Genomic DNA, 21239 nt, shown 5'->3' with positions numbered 1-21239 from the left:
CCTCCAGGGGGCCCCCATAGCAAATTCGTTGAATCACATGAAATTAGTTTTAAAACGGCTACATTTTCTCTCTGCCACATGGAAACATTTGAGGAATTGCAGAAGATTTGCTTTAAAACTGCCACATTTTTCTATATGTGTAGAATTGCAGGACATCAACATTAAAGCTGCACATCTTTCTCTCCACCGCCAAGAGGGGGACCAGTGAAATGTTTTGCCCGTGAGGGCCCCCCAACCAAATATTGCTTAGGGCCACCAAAATGCTCTTGTCAGCACAAAATGTTACATTCAGGACCATTCACCCATTAGCAAGAAATGTGAAATATACAGTTGAGCATTAAAACAAAACATTGCACTTGTCTTTTCCTTCTAGCACTGACTTTGCTGATAACTTCTTTATTGAGGAAAAATATACTTACTACGATTGTGATATGTTGTTGTCTCACTTAGCTATCTTAAGATGAATGCACTAACTGTAAGTCGCTCTGGATAAGAGCTAATTGACTGAAATGTCAATGTAAAATATAATAACTGTTTTGGGTGGAACTCAAACTGCTCTCAGACCTGCTAGACAACTGCGTAGCTAATTAGTCCTGACACCTCGAGTTCCCCTGGTTCAGCCAAACCCGTTCCCCGCAAGGCGCTGGACATGGGTGTGCTGCAGGCTGCAGTGTGGAGCCAGTGGGTTTCTGGCTGTTGTAACAGCATGGAGAGTGTCAGAGTAGAGAACACAGCAGGGAGGAACGCAATAAGTGAAAACACATGTAGCGAGCCGCATTTCCTGCCAAACACATTATTGTGTGTGTGTGTGCTCATGTATGTTGTTAAGGAGCAACAGGAACAGGGCAGAGGCCTCTCTGTTAGAAGTAAGGGTGGACAGTAAAACAGTGAAAGTAAAGCGTATTGTCCGTAGAAGTAAATTAAGGAAAGGTTTGCTCATGCCTTGAGTCCATGTCTTGTCCTTCAGTGTATTTACACTAGAATACAACAATACGTCAGGACTAAGCAACAGGGAACAGAGAGGGTTAGACACAAATGCATGCACAAACGCACACACACACACACACACACACACACACACTCACACACACACACACACACACACACACGATTCCACAGCAAAGTTAACACAGCATCATATCCTGAGGTTGTTCACCTCTCCTCAAAGTGAAATGTTACTCATCAGATTTTTACCCGACACACCCCTCTATCCACCCCCGCTGAATGACTCTCTCTCACCCTCACACTGCCTGGTCACAGACCCCCCAGGGCCAGTAAATCACACCTCAGCCCAACAGAGGCACATTAAACAGGTATGAGTTGGTTGAAAAAGGTACTAGTTTCTACTACTGCCCAGCTGTAGAGGGTCGATTAAACATAATGACCCATCTTGAGTATCACTGTGTGTGTGTGTGTGTTTATATATGTGTGTGCGTGTGAATTGTGTGTATGCATGTGTGTGTGTGTGTGTGTTTATGGAACACAAACAAATATGAGGGTCAGGTACAGCTCTTTGGCAGTGTGGGAGAATGCTTTTGGGGGTTTATGTTCCTCTCCTGTTAGTTTTTCAACCACCCCCTAGAGCCCCCTCACTCTCTGCCATGTATTTGTTTAGTATCCTTTTGCCTCACACCTCTGTTTTCATACGGCTCCTGGCAGTAGTGGGGTTTGCGCAAGGAAGCCACCCTGAGCTGTGAACATTCTAGATGGAACTGCAATAGAGACAGCCATGACAGCTAATGAGACTTAGGGAAAATGTATTGCCATGTAGTGGGGTGGGAGAAACAACAGTAAAAAACACCAAACCACTCTGTCACATTGAGTAGTGCTGAGCCCTCTCTCCCGTTCCAGTCAGTGGATACAGCCTGGTCTCATAGACTAGACGTAACATAGTAAATGTAAATCCGGGACACTCAAATTAGTTTTATACTGTATGTTATGGGGTGGATGGGTGGGCTTACAACGCGAATATCTAGGAACCCAAAGGTTTCGTGTTCAAATCTAATCATGGACAACTTTAGCAACCTTCAACTACTTACTACTTTTTAGCTACTTTGCAACTACTTGCCAAGTTAGCTAACCCTTCTCCTAACTCTAACCTTAACCCTTTTAGCTAACCCTTAACCCAACCTTAATCCTAACCCCTAACCCTAACCCCTAAACTTGCTAATGTTAGCCAGCTAGCTAACGTTAGCGTTAGCCACTTAGCCACAACAAATTTGAATATCATACGTTTTTCAAATTCGTAACATATAGCACGTTTCGCAAATTTGTAACATATCATACGAATTGTAATTCGTAACATATCATATGAAATGGATGATGGACATCCACAAATTAATACATACATTTACATTTTAGTCATTTAGCAGACGCTCTTATCCAGAGCGACTTACAGTTAGTGAGTGCAAACATTATTATTATTATATATATTTTTCATACTGGCCCCCCGTGGGAATCTAACCCACAACCCTGGCGTTGCAAACGCCATGCTCTACCAACTGAGCTACATCCCTGCCGGCCATTCCCTCCCCTACCCTGGACGACGCTGGGCCAATTGTGCGCCGCCCCATGGGTCTCCCGGTCGCGGCCGGCTACAACAGAGCCTGGATTCGAACCAGGATCTCTAGTGGCACAGCTAGCACTGCAATGCAGTGCCTTAGACATACCATATGAAATGTAACATATCATACTAAATGGAGTGTCTCGGATATACGTAGAGAATAATACGAAATGCTTTGAGACCAGGTTGGTGGATAGAGAACTGTGTAGTGATGACACTCTTCTGTGTTTGTGTGTCATCTGAGGCTTCCTACATCTTTCATCCTCACATCACTCCCTGATAATCCTATAAGCTGCATTGTTATAGTGTGTGTGTGTGAATATGTGTGTGTCAGCTTTGTTCAGAGTGACCCACAGTCGGACATCAGGAAATAAGTAACTCACCGCTCTCTAAGAATTGACCAGCTCACTCTTGCTTGTCCCTACTGTAGAGGCAAAGTATTGCGGATAAACATGGTTTGGCAGTTGTTGTCATGAAGATAGTGAATCGTAGTGGATGGAGCTATGTTGATTCTCTGTGTACTGTTGTCCCATGACTAAATGCTCCCTCGCTCCCCTCTCTCTCCCTCCCTGTCATGTAGGCCTGTGTCCTGACTGGGAGACGTGGGATCCTAGCCAGCCTGTGGAGAATGCCAGGGAGGCCATGCAGCAGGCTGACGACTGGCTCGGAGTGCCCCAGGTAACATCACCACACCACCTACACTCACATTCACTCCTGGTCTCACCTGGTTTAGTTCACATAACCTGAACTCATCCGTACTAGTTAAACTCATATAGTTAACACTCATCTAGTTAAAGTCATCTAGTTAAAGTCATCTAGTTAAACTCAAATCCACATAATTGCTTTAGACTCAGTTACTCTGAGGCAACTGGCTTCAGTGGTAAACAGCAGGGCAATCTTTGGAAAGACTTTACAGCTTAAAGGTTGGTAAAATGTATTGTGATATATTTATAAATGCACTGTAAGACTTGTCATAAGCATGTATGATCAATCTGTTCTTTGAGTGTGAGTTGGAGTTGGAGTTGGAGTGGGTGGGTGTTTCCCAGGAGTCATTCCACAGCCCGTCTCCTTTAGCCCAGGTGGTCCGTTAGAGGTCATGACAGGGTTTGAGTGACAGCCAGATAAACAGGATGTAGGGGGCGTGTCCCTCTCTGTCTGAACATCATATTTACAGACAGCTCTGCTGGTGACCATTCTGGTCTGATCCGGTCTGAACAGAGTAAGCTGGAGCTCAGGGCTGTTATGTTTGTTGGCCACATAGGCCTATGTGGATAAGTGTATGTGGGATTGTGTTCAGCTTGTTTCTTCAGTATGTGGTTGTGGAGGTACATTGGCATGCTGCTGTACTGGACTGGGTCTTGGAGAGAGGAGAGGCCAGGTTGGCATCAGGTTGGCTGGATTCTGAAGAGGCGAGGCTGGGTTAACCAATGCCACAACCAGGACCACTGGAGCATGTTCATATGAAACCACAAACTGTCACACACTAGTCTATAGCACTTCTAAATTCTAAGATGGAAAACATGAACAGAAACTCTATATTCCCTGTGTTTTATCGTGTCAATAAGTATTTCTTTCAATGTATTAATTGGCCAAAACATTAGTTACCACTAGCTGAAACAACCTTCTGCTCCTTAGTCAATGATTTTAATACAGACCAAGGAAACCTGCAACTCTCTATAGAGAAATGAGGGGAGGAGAGAGAAGGCAGATATATGGCGGCATTAATATTAGGGATTAGGAGGATTGGTGAGACCATGATGGGCCTTGCTATTTTCTGAAGCTGTTCTTAATAAGTGTATGCATGTGTATAGAGGAGGGAGCGTGTGTGTGTGTGTGTGTGCACGTGTGTGTTTTTGTGTGTGTGTGTATGTTGTATTTGAGCTTATATGGGAGGGTCCAGTCCATCACTGTATGGCAGAAATGGGGCAATCCCAGCATGCTTGGAGCCCCGGGTCACATGGTGGGAGTAACAAGGTCGTGGGACGTGTTTACATCTTGAACAACTGAACCAGGATCAGCTCTTGATACCCCTGTCTAACCTTAAACATTGTGATCCCCAAAACACCACTGACCCTGTATCAGTAGAGGAACACACAGAGAGTAGCATAATGGTTAACGCAGCGAGTGGCCATGCTAAATAATGGCTGGTCTATTTTCAGGCTCGCCCCCTGGCCCTACACCCAAGGGTTAAATATAGCCAGAAAACCCTCTGACACCCCTCAGAGAGAGAGAGAGAGAGAGGGATCCACATGGATGACTGTAAAGAGAAAGAGAGACTATTAGAAAGGGAGAAAATATGCCATTTTGACACAATGGAATGCACAGCATGATGCAAGCTGGTTCAGATCAACATTCTCAGTCTGAAAACAGAGAACCTGTTGACAGACCCTTTAACAAGGTTGGGAAAGTCCTGAAGTCATTTTGCCAAACTCATTATATATTCTGCCCATGAGGATTGGTTTAAGATATGATATCAGCATAATACATTGGGAGTAGAATACCTATAGTAAGAGTCTGTGTATGTATGTATGTATGTATGTATGTATGTATGTATGTATGTATGTATGTATGTATGTATGTATGTATGTATGTATGTATGTATGTTTGTATGTATGTATGTACAGGTATGTATGCCTGAAGCAGTGGCACCTCTAGCATGTACAGCCTGTTTCCTCTCAGAGCAACAAACCCTGTGGGTATGTAGGTTTATTAACTGCAAGTCGCTCTGGATAAGAGCGTCTGCTAAATGACTAAAATGTAAATGTAATGTAAAAATGTTTTAAATTAGCATGTGTGTGTGAGAGTATGTGAGTGTAGGTGAGTGTGTGTGTGTTTCCACCTGTAAGTCCCCGTGTTGTAGTTGTGTATAATTAGGGACTCCATTATCCAGAGGGCTATTTAAACACAGACATTTCATGTGCCTAACAGCTGCTGCAGAACTTTACATCTCTCTCTCTCTCTCTCTCTCTCTCTCTCTCTCTCTCTCTCTCTCTAATATTTATATTTTTCCTTACATCTCCCCCCTTTTGTCCCCTCTCTTTCTTTCTCTATCTCATTTCCATCTCTTTCCTCACATGTTCAAAGTCTCTCATTGTCCTGCTCTCTCCTCCCTCCTCTCCCTCTGCTCTCTCCTTCCTCCTCTCCCTCTGCTCTCTCCTTCCTCCTCTCCCTCTGCTTTCTCCTTCCTCCTCTCCCTCTGCTTTCTCCTTCCTCCTCTCCCTCTGCTCTCTCCTTCCTCCTCTCCCTCTGCTTTCTCCTTCCTCCTCTCCCTCTGCTCTCTCCTTCTCCTCCCTCTGCTCTCTCCTTCCTCCTCTCCCTCGGCTCTCTCCTTCCCCTTCTCCCTCTGCTCTCTCCTTCCTCCTCTCCCTCGGCTCTCTCCTTCCCCTTCTCCCTCTGCTCTCTCCTTCCTCCTCTCCCTCTGCTCTCTCCTTCCCCTTCTCCCTCTGCTCTCTCCTTCCTCCTCTCTCTCTCTCCTTTCCCCACTTCTCTCTACTCAAACGTCACTCCTGTAGCTCACTCTAGCTCCACATAGATGAAATGTCTTTCTCAATAAAACACTGATTACATTAAACCACTCCAACATGATTTCCTGGTGGCATTTCTCGCTTTTCTATCCCCTCTCTCCTCCACTGCGATCATAAGGAAAACACATTGTGATGTTGGACAATACAAATAGCCTTTAATTCCATCAGAGCTGCTGCTTTTGATTCCACTGCCCTGGTTTTCTGAGTCATTTTACCAGTCTGTAGTTTTACATCAACTTTACAGGCAGACGAATAGCCTCATTAGGCACTATGTCTATTTAATGTATTCCTTTGATGTGCTTTCAATTACCTCTTTATCCTCGGGTTAGTAGTTATTAATACAATATTTATTATAATGTTATTAAATCATGCTTTGATTGTGTGTTAGGAGAAACAGGAAGTGATGTGATAACCTTTTACCCCTTTGTTTGCGACACCTCTTCCAGTCCCCCTCTTCTTATTAAATCAGGCTTTGATTGTGTACAGAGAGAAAGAGGAAGAGAGAGGCCCAACTTTGTGGAAAATCTGTCTCCCTCCAGCAGGAGGCGTTTTTTTGTTGTTTCGCCTATCAAGCAAGGAGTTTTTGTGTGGAGGTCAATGAGAGAGTGTAAACTTTTGTCAACCAAAAAAGTTAATGGCTTGTTTTCTTGGTGAGGTTTATTTGATCAAATAGAAGTTTCATAATGCTTAAGTTGTTTTGAGTGTACTGATATAAGTAGGACATGTGACATCCCGTCAACTTAGAGAAAAAACACTTTATATCGGAGTTGTCTCGAGACGGCAATGCATATTCATGGTATGAGTCTAGTAGCGTAGCCTCTCTCTCCATTGAATACAGGTGGTTGAAGTCAACAACCCTCATCGAATATTCAAAAAAGGATTACATTAATGAGATATACCCACCAATCCAAATAAAGGATAGGCGGGAGCTAGACAGCCCTCCATGCCGCTTTGTGGACAACGACTCCCATTGTTAGGGCGGAGAGACATGTATCTTGTCAGTATATCCATAATCTTTGTTGTGTATTAAGAGAAACAGGAAGTGATGATAACCTTTGACCCTGTGCACCGTCTATTGTCTTCCCCCTCTCTGTAGGTGATAGCCCCTGAGGAAATAGTGGATCCCAATGTGGACGAGCACTCGGTGATGACCTACCTGTCCCAGTTCCCCAAATCCAAGCTGAAGCCTGGTGCCCCGCTGCGCTCCAAGACTCTGCACCCCAAGAAGGCCAAGGCTTACGGACCAGGTGAGAGAGAGAGACCGGGATTGTAACAAATGATCTCCTTCAAAGCATCTTTAACTTCTTTATCTATAAATAAATTATCTGGGCTCCCGAAAGGACTGACCTCTATAATATATAAACAACTTTTGGAAAGCTCATATTCTGAGCTAGCTATTAAAAATGGTGGTCCACAGAGCCAAACCTAACACTATCTGCCAATAAATTTTAAGCAATATTGCCCCTGTCTGTCTGCGTGGGGTGTGTGTTTGTGTCTATCACTCCTTGTGTGGCCAGTTGATGTGATAACTGTCTTGTGGGTTGACATAAATACTTTCCCCAAAACCTTCTCAATTAAATGTTAACTGCAAAGTAAGCTTACCTGGCAGAAGTATATCATGAGTAAGTATATCATTTATATCTATTATTTGTTATTTGCAAACGTTGCCATGAAAATTATTTAAATTATGTATTATTTAAAACAATATACAGTGGGGAGAACAAGTATTTGATACACTGCCGATTTTGCAGGTTTTCCTACTTACAAAGCATGTAGAGGTCTGTAATTTTTATCATAGGTACACTTCAACTGTGAGAGACGGAATCTAAAACAAAAATCCAGAAAATCACATTGTATGACTTTTAAGTAATTCATTTGCATTTTATTGCATGACATAAGTATTTGATACATCAGAAAAGCAGAACTTAATATTTGGTACAGAAACCTTTGTTTGCAATTACAGAGATCATACGTTTCTTGTAGGTCTTGACCAGGTTTGCACACACTGCAGCAGGGATTTTGGCCCACTCCTCCATACAGACCTTCTCCAGATCCTTCAGGTTTCGGGGCTGTCTCTGGGCAATACGGACTTTCAGCACCCTCCAAAGATTTTCTATTGGGTTCAGGTCTGGAGACTGGCTAGGCCACTCCAGGACCTTGAGATGCTTCTTACGGAGCCACTCCTTAGTTGCCCTGGCTGTGTGTTTCGGGTCATTGTCATGCTGGAAAACCCAGCCACGACCCATCTTCAATGCTCTTACTGAGGGAAGGAGGATGTTGGCCAAGATCTTGTGATACATTGCCCCATCCATCCTCCCCTCAATACGGTGCAGTCGTCCTGTCCCCTTTGCAGAAAAGCATCCCCAAAGAATGATGATTCCACCTCCATTCTTCATGGTTGGGATGGTGTTCTTGGGGTTGTACTCAGAAATAGAAAAAAAATATAGACCAAAAAGCTCTATTTTTGTCTCATCAGACCACATGACCTTCTCCCATTCCTCCTCTGGATCATCCAGATGGTCATTGGCAAACTTCAGACGGGCCTGGACATGCGCTGGCTTGAGCAGGGGGACCTTGCGTGCGCTGCAGGATTTTAATCCATGACGGCGTAGTGTGTTACTAATGGTTTTCTTTGAGACTGTGGTCCCAGCTCTCTTCAGGTCATTGACCAGGTCCTGCCGTGTAGTTCTGGGCTGATCCCTCACCTTCCTCATGATCATTGATGCCCCACGAGGTGAGATCTTGCATGGAGCCCCAGACCGAGGGTGATTGACCGGCATCTTGAACTTCTTCCATTTTCTAATAATTGCGCCAACAGTTGTTGCCTTCTCACCAAGCTGCTTGCCTATTGTCATGTAGCCCATCCCAGTCTTGTGCAGGTCTACAATTTTATCCCTGATGTCCTTACACAGCTCTCTGGTCTTGGCCATTGTGGAGAGGTTGGAGTCTGTTTGATCGAGTGTGTGGACAGGTGTCTTTTATACAGGTAACGAGTTCAAACAGGTGCAGTTAATACAGGTAATGAGTGGAGAACAGGAGGGCTTCCTAAAGAAAAACGAACAGGTCTGTGAGAGCCGGAATTCTTACTGGTTGGTAGGTGATCAAATACTTATGTCATGCAATAAAATGCAAATTAATTACTTAAAAATCATACAATGTGATTTTCTGGATTTTTGTTTTAGATTCCGTCTCTCACAGTTGAGTGTACCTATGATAAAAATTACAGACCTCTACATGCTTTGTAAGTAGGAAAACCTGCAAAATCGGCAGTGTATCAAATACTTGTTCTCCCCACTGTATATATTTATACAACTTTTTTTATGGGGGATTGGAAATGATGCAGACAATTATGTTGATAGAAGCCACAATCTATTTGCAATATTAAAGCTGATCCCCACCCCCCCCCCCCACCCCCCCCAAAATGCTTTCTTTGCCATGAAATGAGCAGCAGCAGTACAGAACCATCCATCGCTGGACAGACACATTAGGTGGCACATTCCTCACTCGCAATTAAAGGGCCAGATGCACAATTAAAGGGGAGTTACACTCAAAAATAAAAAAAATAGTTTTCTTCCTGACCAATATTTTTTTTCAGAATGTGATTTAACCATAGATATGGACTCAGAACATGCAATTTCGTTGTTTCTCTATTAACCATTTTAATTTTGAGAGTAAAAAACTATCTAAAATAAGGAAAACTCAAACGGAGAAAGCATAATTTAGGAAAAAATCTCCGATTTTATAGGGCCCCCCTTAGAGTTGTTTATTAACCATTATTTTACTAGGTATATTGAGAGACAACATAGTGCACTACTTTCTCTTGTACACTAAGGACCCGGGGTTGGATGGAGACATGTTGGTTGGGTGGGGTTGGGGGAATGGGATGGGAGGTTGGGGGTGGAGGCCCACTTGTTTTTTATTTTCTTATTCTGTTTATACTGAATGTATTATTACTTAAACTCTGTATGTATTTCTTAGTGGTTTCTTTTCTTCTTTTGAGTGGCAGCCTACGGGTATATGTTTTATAAATGTATAATTTGAAATGTACAATGCACCCCCCCCAACAAAAAATAACTAAACAAATAAAATGTTGGTAAAAAAACATACTTCGTTAACATTCTACATCTTCTAAAGGCTCAATAGCCCAAAGGCCTTCTGGTTTATACTGTATATTAGGTGCAAGAAAGATGTCAACATTATTGTTGAAAAGGAAGGTGTTTCATCCTGTTTGCACCTGTCAGCACAGAGTAAGTGACAGAGGGCTCTCACATCTAGTTCTTTACTCCTGCTTACTGTCTCCATCCTTTTCCCCGTCAGGTATTGAGCCCAGAGGTAACATGGTGCTGAAGCCGGCTGAGTTCATCGTGGAGACAGTGGAGGCGGGGCTAGGGGAGGTGCTGGTCTACGTGGAAGACCCAGAGGGACACACAGAGGAGGTGGGGCACATTTACTCACATTAACCCTTAACTCCTCGTTCCGTTATTCCTCCCCCCTGGAGTGGCTGTTCATTTGCCCACACAGTTCTTCACATCCATCTTATATCTCTCCCATCTCACCCCTCTCTTTCTGTTCCAGGCCAGAGTGATCCCCAACAACGACAAGAACAGGACCTACTCTGTCATCTACCTGCCCAAAGTGGAGGGCCTTCACAAGGTAACACACTTACAGTACCCGTATATACATACTTGAAAAAAAAATGTATCTCAGTTTTTAAACTTCAATATTATGGGATTTCCTCCAGCGGTCTAACAGGGGTCTATGCATGTTCCTCTCCCCAGGTGAAGGTGCTGTTTGCTGGGCAGGACATAGACAGGAGTCCCTTTGTGGTGAGTGTGTCCAAGGCCATGGGAGACCCCAACAAGGTGCAGGCCAGAGGACCAGGACTGGAGCCTGTAGGCAACGTGGCTAACAAGGCTACCTACTTTGACATCTACACAGCAGGTAACACACACATACACATCTGGGGAGGACCATGTTCATGGTATGGAAGTAGACACTCTATCTACCTTTCTTATAGAAATCACCTAGTTTCGTCAATAGGGTTGTAAGTAAATCTAAGGATCTTTTAGAATTATCAGAAGCTTTGCAATACTAGCTGAGGTTCATTCCTTCAATCATGATGACAAAGTACGTTTATGTATTTGTTCTCTCTAATGTCCTTCAGTGTTACGCCAATTTCTGTCCCCTGAGCACACAGTATAAGGTGTTAGTACATCTCTTTTTGTCCCCAGGTGCTGGTGCTGGAGATGTGGGTGTGATCATCGTGGACTCCCAGGGCAGAAGAGACACTGTGGAGATCATTCTGGAAAACAAGGGGGACAGTATCTTCCGTTGCACCTATGGCCCTATCCTGGAGGGGCCTCACATTATCTATGTGACGTTTGCTGGGCAGCAGATACCCAGAAGCCCTTTCACCGTCCACATCTCAGAGGGTAACACACACACACACACACACACTACACACACACACACACACAGACACAGATTTAGTTGATTGTACTGATTTGTTACAGTAATCCACTATCTGACTCCCTCCCTCTCTTTCTAATCTGAGTAATATTGAGTTTTAATGTCTAGACTGACCTCACTACTAAACATTTGATCTCCATAACTGACAGTGATATCCTGCCATAACAGACAGGCCACCGGCATGGTCTGAAGTTTTTTGGGTTCTTCTGAAAAGTGTTGGGTTAGGGTTGGTGAACTCTTGGTTTGCGGGAAGACTCTGGATGGGTTCTGAGTGTTGGGGCGGCAGGGTTCTAAGCTGTGGGTTCTGGTGGTTCTCCAGAGTGACCCTGTCCTGTTCCTGCGTGTGTGTCATGTCGTTGTTGTTCCTCCATGCAGCTCCACCGAGCGCCCTGCCCCCCGGCTCTCCGGTGCAGATAGTGCCCCAGTCCATACGCACCCCACCCACAGACAAGGCCAAGAGAGTGCCCCCCCCAACACCGCCCAAACCCAGGCGACCAAGTTAGTACAGGCCTGCCCGTGGAGGAGAGACCGGAGCCTGCCTGCGCTAGCCTGGTCCCCCCTAAACTCAAAACTACACCCCCAACCCCCTCGACGCACCGCACCAGGGGGTCCCCAGCTTGATGGCATGTGCTGGCGCTTAGCCCTCTGTGGTTTCATCCCCCCTTCAACTCAGGCAGCTTCCAAAGAGAGAGAATGAGAGGGAATGAGTGAGTGTGTAACTGAAAGAGGAAATGAAAGGATGAGAGTGAGAGAATGCAAGAATGAAAGAAAATGAAGAGAGTGAATGAGAGAAAGAAATGCAGGTCCCCTTCATTTTAACAACAGAGGAAGCACCATCCATCTATGTGGTTGGCTGGTTTTGGACGGTCACCTTTACAGACGCTCAGCAGTTCTTCAACACACAGAGGTCACACACTTACAGTTCATCACCTCCTTCAAAAATAGGAGTACATTACAATTGGTTATCCAACATTGTTTTATTGCAATAATATTTGAATACTGGATATCAAAAAAGTTATCAAATAATCCCACACAAATTTATTTTTACCCAGTTTGTAGCTCACTTTGGCTCAATATCCTGTAACACGTGATTTTATTTCTTCCATGTGTGACGTTACATTTACTTGACGATTTACAACAGAACTAATGAGTAACAACACCCAGTAAATTAACATAAATATATTTTAACAAAAAACAGCACCATTTTTTTATGATAGATTCCCAATTAACTTTTTGATAACCCTGAAACAAACAATCCTGTTCAAGTCAAACAAAAATCGATTGTCTTAACCTTTGACCTTTGTTTCATTTGACGAGAGCGAACGTCAGTGTGACCGTCCAGACGTGTGTGAGTCTTACATACCTCATTACACTGTCTGCTCGTCATCCTCATCTTCATCCACCCCAGACCAAAGCAATGGCTCTGTGTTCAGTCAGCCATTTACAACCCATCTTTTCTGACTAACACTGAACATGCAAATGCTCCTCCATTTTTAGCTCCTTTTTAACCTGACATTTTTAAAAGCTTTTTCATAACATAACAAAACAATAACATTGTTTGTCTTCATAACCCATTTTAATAACAGCCTCTCTATAAATAAGTTTTCCATACATATATTTTTCTTTTTATTAAGTTATTTTATTACGTTTTTTTCCTTTTTTCTTTTGGTCATTTATAAACTTAAGCGGTTTAAAATGATGACGAATTGGGAGAATTAGCTGGTTATTTCTTCCTAATTTGACAAAAATGCTTTCTGTGGCTAAGGCATTTTTACAGTCCTATTACAGCACTGGTCATTAGCTAATGGAAAGCCTGCAGCATCATAACTCAAAATGTTTTCATAGTTATGCTAGCTATATTTCTTTGGAATGTTTTTCCATCTAACTAGAGGTTCACCGTGTCACGTCATTGTATTCAAGCACATTGAAATTATTCCAGAAACCTTTCAACAAGTCTTTTTGTTTTCATTCTGCCAATCTTATCCATTTAAACCCAGTGTCTTACAGTAATCCCTCTTCGCTCTCTGTCTAGCTGTTCTGCAGATATATAACTCCTATTCAATGTCCATCTCTCCTGTTGCTTCCTCCCTGGCAGCCCATGTAGACTGTGCTTCATGCAGCACCATTCAACTGACTAACTAACAGCCAACCTCTGCAGCAGCCTGTGTGTGTATGTATCCTGTTATCTTCTTGTCTAACCCTGTTACCCCTCGGTGGTCCCACAGCCAGCAACCCCAACGTGTGCCGGGCCTCAGGGAGAGGCCTCCAGCCTAAGGGAGTGAGGGTGAAAGAGGTGGCTGACTTCAAGGTGTACACCAAGGGAGCCGGCAGCGGAGAGCTCAAGGTCACCATCAAGGGGCCAAGTGAGTGTGTGGATATGAATATAATTTGTCATATTGTTTATGACTTGCCACCACATTAATGTATTGGTTTCATAGGGGCATAAATAATCTTCATGAAATGTAATGGCTTTCAATGGTCTAGTTGTGATAGGAAGGCTACAGTATGTTGTGGCTAGCCTTTGACCTCTGAGCTGCTGTGTGTGACCCCCCAGAGGGAATAGAGGAGCCTGTGAAGGTGTGTGATGCGGGAGACGGGGTGTATGAGTGTGACTACTACCCCATCATGACTGGCAAATACACCATCACCATCACCTGGGGCGGACAGACCATCCCACGCAGGTGAAACCCTATCTTCCCCCTATTCTGCTGTGGGCACAACCACATGAAAGCTACAAAGGCAGTGGGCTGAACCATTACTGGCTTTCCAGGGGTTTCCTGGAAGGGCAGATGTTGAAATAACTTAAAGGAGCTGAAATGACCTGTAATAAGTCATGTTATGAAGCCGAGGGGGAGGGGGGAGTGGAGGGGGATGGGGGGATGCCTGTTTGTATCTTTGTTGCCTGTGTATCACTGCTGACAGTCAATGGGGCTATAGAGGATTTCTGTTTGACTTGACCACCCCTGACTGTATGTGTGTCTATGTATGTATGTGTGTTTGTGTCTGCATTAACATGTGTGTGTGTGTGTGTGTGTGTTTCCTGCAGCCCGTTCGAGGTGGTGGTAAGTGAGGATGTTGGGCTCCAGAAGGTGAGGGCGTGGGGGCCGGGTCTGGAGACAGGCATGGTGGGGAAGTCAGCTGACTTTGTGGTGGAGGCCATCGGCACGGAGGTGGGAACTCTGGGTAAGTCTAGTCTGACAGTCGGCTGTTAGAACAGAAAGAACCAGGATAACGCTGCAGAATGCTCTCTCATTATTTTATTGGCCAGAGGGGATGGACTGTTTTCCATTTAAATTCTGGCATGACTGTCAGGCATTTCCAAGCACACGTACACACACACACACACACACACACACACACACACACACACTGTCAAGCGCATGTGTACACACACACACACACACACTGGAGGCTGTCCGTAATTGTTAGCAGTTGGAGAGTTGGAGAGATTAAAGCCCACATTTTTGGGGTCACTTGTCACTGCAACCAACGCAAGGCCTGAGGGCTTCCTGTTCCTGTCACATGACCAGTCTGACCTGCCAGCTGAGGGAGGAAACTAAAGGTCATGACCCCTGATGATTCACCTCATCACAGTTATTATTTGAATTAAGATGAACTTACAACAAAACCAACCTGCCAATCTTTCTTAGTCTGTTGTCATCTATGCCTGTTTGTCTCTTTGTTGCCTGTGTATCTGTATCTGTGTGTGTGTGAGCTTGTATCTCTACCCACCTCTATATAATGTGTATCTATATCTCTCTCCCTGTCTCTGTCAATCCCCAGGTTTTTCCATCGAGGGCCCGTCGCAGGCTAAGATAGAGTGTGATGATAAGGGCGACGGGTCATGTGACGTGCGTTACTGGCCCACGGAGCCTGGCGACTATGCTGTTCACGTCATCTGTGACGACGAGGACATCAAGGACAGCCCCTTTATGGCCCACATCCTCCTCGCAGCCAATGACGTGTTCCCTGAGACGGTTAGACCCCACCCCTTCATATTTACCCCACCAGCCTGTAGAACGAGAATAATAAAGTGACGTAACAGTAAGAGAATGGTAACATACTGTAATAGTGACGTAATAATGACATAAAGGCTACATAAGGATGACATAACAGCATTATGAATGCCCTCTCCTTGCAGGTGAAGTGCTATGGTCCAGGTCTGGAACCTATTGGCTGCATTGTCAACAAACCAGCAGAGTTCACCATTGATACAAGTGGAGCCGGCAGGGGCCAGCTCAAGATTTACGCCCAGGATGCAGAGGGCTTCCCCATCGACATCCAGATCACAGAGAACGGAGACAGCACCTTCCTCTGTGTCTACATTCCCACCAAGCCCATCAAACACACCATTATTATCACCTGGGGAGAGGTCAACGTCCCCAACAGTCCCTTCAGGGTAAGACTGTCCACCCATCTATCATACTGTAGCCAAATACCAATTAGATCAGGGCTCTCCAACCCTGTTCCTGGAGAGCCAACCTCCTGTAGATTTTCATTCCAACCCCAGTTGTAACTAACCTGATTCAGCTTATCAATCAACTAATTGTTAGAATCAGGTGCGCTAGATTAGGGTTGGAGTGAAAACCTACAGGACGGTAGCTCTCCAGGAACAGGGTTGGAGAGCCCTGTGTTAGATACACATACAGTACGTACATACATCACTTACAGAATTGTATAGCAAATTCAGACTCATTTGCAATGATAGTATACAGCTTTGTACAATGTTACAGTACTAGTAATGCGTGTTCATTGCTGTGTGTATGTGTGTGTGTGTGTCAGGTGACCATCGGAGAGGGCAGCCACCCAGAGAATGTGAAGGTGTATGGTCCAGGTGTGGAGAAGTTAGGTCTGAAGGCTAACGAGCCCACCTACTTCACTGTGGACTGCAGCGAGGCAGGGCAAGGTGAGATACAACAAAGAAATAGAACACATAGAAGGGTCTTCACTATTCAACTTTGTAGCCAACAGTTTGAAACCTGAATGGGTGTTGTTGAGTGGGTTTTAGCACTGAAGAGTATTTTCTTGCCATCCACCTTCTCAATGTTAAACAATCTTACTTGCTTTTTCCACTCCAATTTTCACCCCCTTCCTGAATTCCCTAATCCTGGACCCCTTCACTCCCATTCCCATTCCTCAGGTGATGTCAGTATCGGCATCAAGTGTGCTCCCGGCGTGGTCGGCCCGGCGGAGGCCGACATCGACTTTGACATCATCAAGAACGACAATGACACGTTCACTGTGAAGTACATGCCCCCCGGCCCCGGACGCTACACCATCATGGTGCTTTTCGCTGATCAGGTGAGAGAAAGAGAAAGTGAAACTACACCGCCATTTTGGATTTTTAGCTCAGTTATTATGAAACCAAATAATAACAATGACCTTCCAACTTTGACCCTTGACACAGGAAATACCCATCAGCCCATTCAGGATCAAGGTGGACCCCTCCCATGACGCTAACAAGGTGAGGGCGGAGGGACCCGGACTCAACAAGACAGGTGAGACTTCTAGTAATCATGACAACAAGCCACCGACATGGCCGATAGATCAAAATCACATACAATAATGGTCCTCTGTAGCTCAATTGGTAGAGCATGGCGCTTGTAACGCCAGGGTAGTGGGTTCGATCCCCGGGACCACCCATATGTAAAAATGTAGGCACACATGACTGTAAGTCGCTTTGGATAAAAGCGTCTGCTAAATGGCATATTATTATTATTATTTATGCTAATAATGACCATAGAGATTCAAAACAATGGACATTAATGTCCAATTCTGGAGTTTTATTTAATTTGATGCTAATGACTGTTAATGCAGCTGATTAGTAGATTGGTTGAATTGATCATGAATGCCCCTCTGTGTGACAACGTCTAGGTGTGGAGGTAGGTAAGCCCACCCACTTCACCATCTACACCAAGGGAGCAGGCAAGGCCAAGCCTGAAGTGCACTTCACCGGAGCAGCCAAAGGGGACGCTGTCCAAGACTTTGAGATCATTGACAACCATGACTACTCCTACACCGTGCGCTACACGGCAGTGCAACAGGTATGTAACCATGACTACTCCTACACCGTACGCTACACTGCAGTGCAACAGGTATGAGTTCACATAAGGCCAAGATTCCTCACAATCTCTATACAATCTGTATTGTTTGAAGTATGAGTTATTTCCTGGCTCCTCTGTTTGGATGATGTGTTATTGGGTTAAAATGGGGAGGAAGACCTTGGTAAGATGGTGATTGAAATGTTTAAGCTGCTGAAGTCTGTACAAATATGTTCAGTATGTCCATATGTCATAATATAACAACCGCATTAATCTCTTTCTGTCTCTGTCCATTTTACATATCCCCTCTCTCTCTTTCGTCCTCCCTCCCTCCCTCTTTCCCCACCATATCTCCCTCTGTCTCTCCCTCTCTCATCTCTCTCTCTCTCTCTCTCTCTCTCTCTCTCTCTCTCTCTCTCTCTCTCTCTCTCTCTCTCTCTCTCTCTCTCTCTCTCTTTCTCTCTCTTTATTTCTTTATTTCTTTCTCTCTCTCTCTCTCTCTCTCTCTCTCTCTCTCTCTCTCTCTCTCTCTCTCTCTCTCTCTCTCTCTCTCCCCTCTCTCCCTCTCTCTCTCTCTCCACCTCTCTCTCTCCCCCTATTACCCACTCTCCTTCCCTCTCTCCCTCTCTCTCTACACCTCTCTGTCTCCCCCCTCTCTCTCTGTCTATCCATCTCTCAGGGTAACATGTCTATCTCAGTCTGCCACGGCGGTGACCCCATTCCTAAGAGCCCCTTCAACATCACAGTGGCTCCGCCCCTTGACCTCAACAAGGTCAAAGTTCAAGGGTTGAACAACAGTGAGTCCGCCCCCACACGTACTGTTATTTTACTAAGAAACTGACCAGGAAAAAACCACTGTTCATCATATGGAAGAGTTTGACCTCATGACCTCCAACACATTCGTCTTCCCCAGAACACACAGTCATAGATACAACTTTGGCCTTCTTCTGACAGTTACTTCCTTTAAGAAGTTATATCAAATCAACTGGCCCTCCTTTGTGATATTCAATACTGCCAAGGAATTATTTGACTGATGCACCATGGACAGTATAGTATTTGTTTTGTGTGATGGCTTGGCTCCATAGTCGTACAGAAAATAAATCAATATTTGGTTGTAATATAATTATGATCCCCTAGGTATCTAATCATTCCAGTCGTTAAATTAAAAGCTATTGTTTCACTTTGGTGCCAAACAGCAATGTAGGCTATAGCCCGGCCTGATCCCCTCTGTCTGTCTGTGTGTGTGTGTGTTTGTGTGTGTGTGTGTGTGTGTGTGTGTGTTTGTGTGTTTGTGTGTGTGACCTACAGAGGTTGACGTTGGGAAGGATCAGGAGTTCACAGTGAGCATGCACGGCGCCGGTGGCCAGGGCAAGTTGGATGTGAAGATCACCTCGCCCTCTCGTCGGCCAATCCCCTGCAAGCTGGAGTCTGACACGGCCAACGAAGTGCACACTGTGAAGTACATTCCCCCTGAGGAGGGACCCTACAAAGTGGACATCAGCTATGATGGGAACCCTGTGCCTGGGAGCCCCTTCACTGTGGAGGGGATGATGCCCCCTGACCCCTCAAAGGTAGGATACACCTGAGACAAACACACACACACAACCTGTGTACTGGACAGTAAGCACTGTAGAATACAGAGTGTAGCTGCGATTACTTCACCAAAAGATTGAGTGGATAATTTAGTGGGTTTTACACTTTGAGCTATGCTGGAAGGAATGTTCAGACATTTCACAATACTGTATGCCGCTCTATAGAGCGATGGGTTCAGTCTGCATGGGGTTAGATGGTAAGGAGGACCTGGCTTTGGTCCAGTCTGCATGTACTGTATCAGTCTCTATAGGGCCTGTAGGGCAGCAGTCCTGGTGGTCCAGTGGAGAGCTATAGGGAGGAACTTCCATTAGTACATGACTTAAGGAGGCTTCCACTCTGATGACACACATAATTGCATCCAGTTTCCATTTAACACCTGTCAGAGAGGGTCTAACTCAAAACCCAGTGTGTCCCATTATTAGTGAGTATCTTCACCCCCCTCTCCTTGTGCCTTTTTTCATCTCCCCATCTCCCCCTTTATCCATCTCTTCTTGTCCCATCCATCCTCTTTCCCAGTCTGTCTTTAGTATAGTAACGTCTCCCCTTGGCATAGTTTTTCCATACTATACTATTTCCCTCCTTGACTCTCCCCTGGTCCACTGGTCCTCCCGAGTCAGACAGACAGGTCCAGGAGCGGTAGAAGTATAATACAGTGATAATTAAACAAATTCATCACTCTGATCACCTGGGGGCTGTTTGCTTTGGCCAAGACTCATCCAGAGAGTACCAATCATTAACCAACGTCAGAAGGTGTGTGTCTGTATGTGTTTCTGTGTGTGAAAGAGACAGAGAGAAACTATGTGTGTGTGTGAGTGATTACCTTTGTTCACAGTCAGATGAGTCAGGCGGTGAGGTCACTGCTGTCCCATGTGGGACTGGGGCATTGGTCCATAGCAGACCTGACCCCCTTCGCCAGATGTCCCCCCCCCCACTATATTACTGATATTCCAATAGCACTTAATATTGCATGCTCCATTTGATTTGTAACATAGAGCACCCATTTCGATCTAATCACCCCCTCTGAGCTGTTAGTCTAACGGTTTCTCCCCCCTGCTGTCTCCCAGGTGCGTGCCTACGGCCCAGGCCTCCAGGGGGGCATGGTGGGCAAGCAGGCCCCTTTCGCCATTGACACCAAGGGTGCGGGCACTGGCGGGCTGGGCCTGACCGTGGAGGGGCCATGCGAGGCCAAGATTGAGTGCCAAGACAACGGTGACGGCTCCTGCTCTGTCTCCTACCTGCCCACAGAGCCCGGCGAATACGCCATCAACATCCTGTTTGCAGAGCAGCACATCCCCGGCTCCCCCTTCAAGGCCATGGTACAGTCCGTGTTTGACCCCAGTAAGGTCACGGCCAGTGGGCCAGGCCTGGAGAGAGGGAAGGTCAACGAGGCAGGGTCGTTCGTAGTGGACTGCTCCAAAGCTGGGGAGGCTGAGCTGACCATTGAAATTATTTCCGATTCGGGGTCGAAGGCGGAGGTGCATGTTAAGAACAACAGTGATGGGACCTATTCTATCACATACATCCCACAATTCCATGGCACGTATACTATCACCATTAAATACGGGGGACACGCCGTGCCCAAGTTCCCCGCCCGTGTGCAGGTGGACCCAGCCGTGGACACCAGCGGGGTGAAGGTGTACGGACCAGGAGTGGAACCAAGAGGTAAGAACATTCACACATTTAGATAATGGTCGTTATCATCATCATCAGGATGGATAATAGGCTTTTCTCTTTGACTGTTTTTCACTGAATCTAGACAGGGGCTTTTCAGAATTCAGGCTTCATTGCACATATTTGATACAGAATTCAAACAGGATTTCCACTGAATAGTTTCTGTGTGAGTCAAACAAGCTTTTGGACTTAAAAAGATGGTCTGTAGTTCATAAAAGACACAGTCTGTAGCCTACTTCCATGACTAATATGAATGAAGTAGTTCATTCTTAAGGTGCCAAATGAAATATAAGTGAGTGTCACATAAAGGTTGTAACTTAAATCGGAGGCTACCACATCCCTGCTGTTCAAAAGACTCTCTCTGCATCCAAAATGGCA

General features: G+C 45.2%; 1 protein-coding gene across 1 annotated transcript in view; it reads left to right on the top strand.

Annotated features, from left to right (window-relative positions):
• Positions 1-21239, top strand: part of LOC311129255 (filamin-C-like) — a gene marked incomplete at its 3' end in the record, with an annotated part of 76883 nt that overhangs the window by 38744 nt on the left and 16900 nt on the right. Inside the window, exons 3-21 of the mRNA XM_084161549.1 lie at positions 3144-3241; positions 7184-7334; positions 10405-10523; positions 10663-10740; positions 10866-11028; positions 11319-11519; positions 11932-12054; positions 13782-13919; positions 14111-14237; positions 14603-14739; positions 15340-15533; positions 15698-15955; positions 16339-16462; positions 16697-16857; positions 16964-17054; positions 17431-17600; positions 18277-18394; positions 18906-19168; positions 20255-20852. Of these exons, the coding sequence (XP_084017675.1) occupies positions 3144-3241; positions 7184-7334; positions 10405-10523; positions 10663-10740; positions 10866-11028; positions 11319-11519; positions 11932-12054; positions 13782-13919; positions 14111-14237; positions 14603-14739; positions 15340-15533; positions 15698-15955; positions 16339-16462; positions 16697-16857; positions 16964-17054; positions 17431-17600; positions 18277-18394; positions 18906-19168; positions 20255-20852 (3312 nt within the window). The remainder of the gene's footprint in view (positions 1-3143; positions 3242-7183; positions 7335-10404; positions 10524-10662; positions 10741-10865; positions 11029-11318; positions 11520-11931; positions 12055-13781; positions 13920-14110; positions 14238-14602; positions 14740-15339; positions 15534-15697; positions 15956-16338; positions 16463-16696; positions 16858-16963; positions 17055-17430; positions 17601-18276; positions 18395-18905; positions 19169-20254; positions 20853-21239) is intronic.

The sequence above is a fragment of the Coregonus lavaretus genome (assembly GCF_964263955.1).
Source record: "Coregonus lavaretus genome assembly, chromosome: 5".
Taxonomy (NCBI): Eukaryota; Metazoa; Chordata; class Actinopteri; order Salmoniformes; family Salmonidae; genus Coregonus; species Coregonus lavaretus.
The sequence above is the reverse complement of the archived record's forward strand: the minus strand, read 5'-3'. Positions and strand labels throughout refer to the sequence as shown.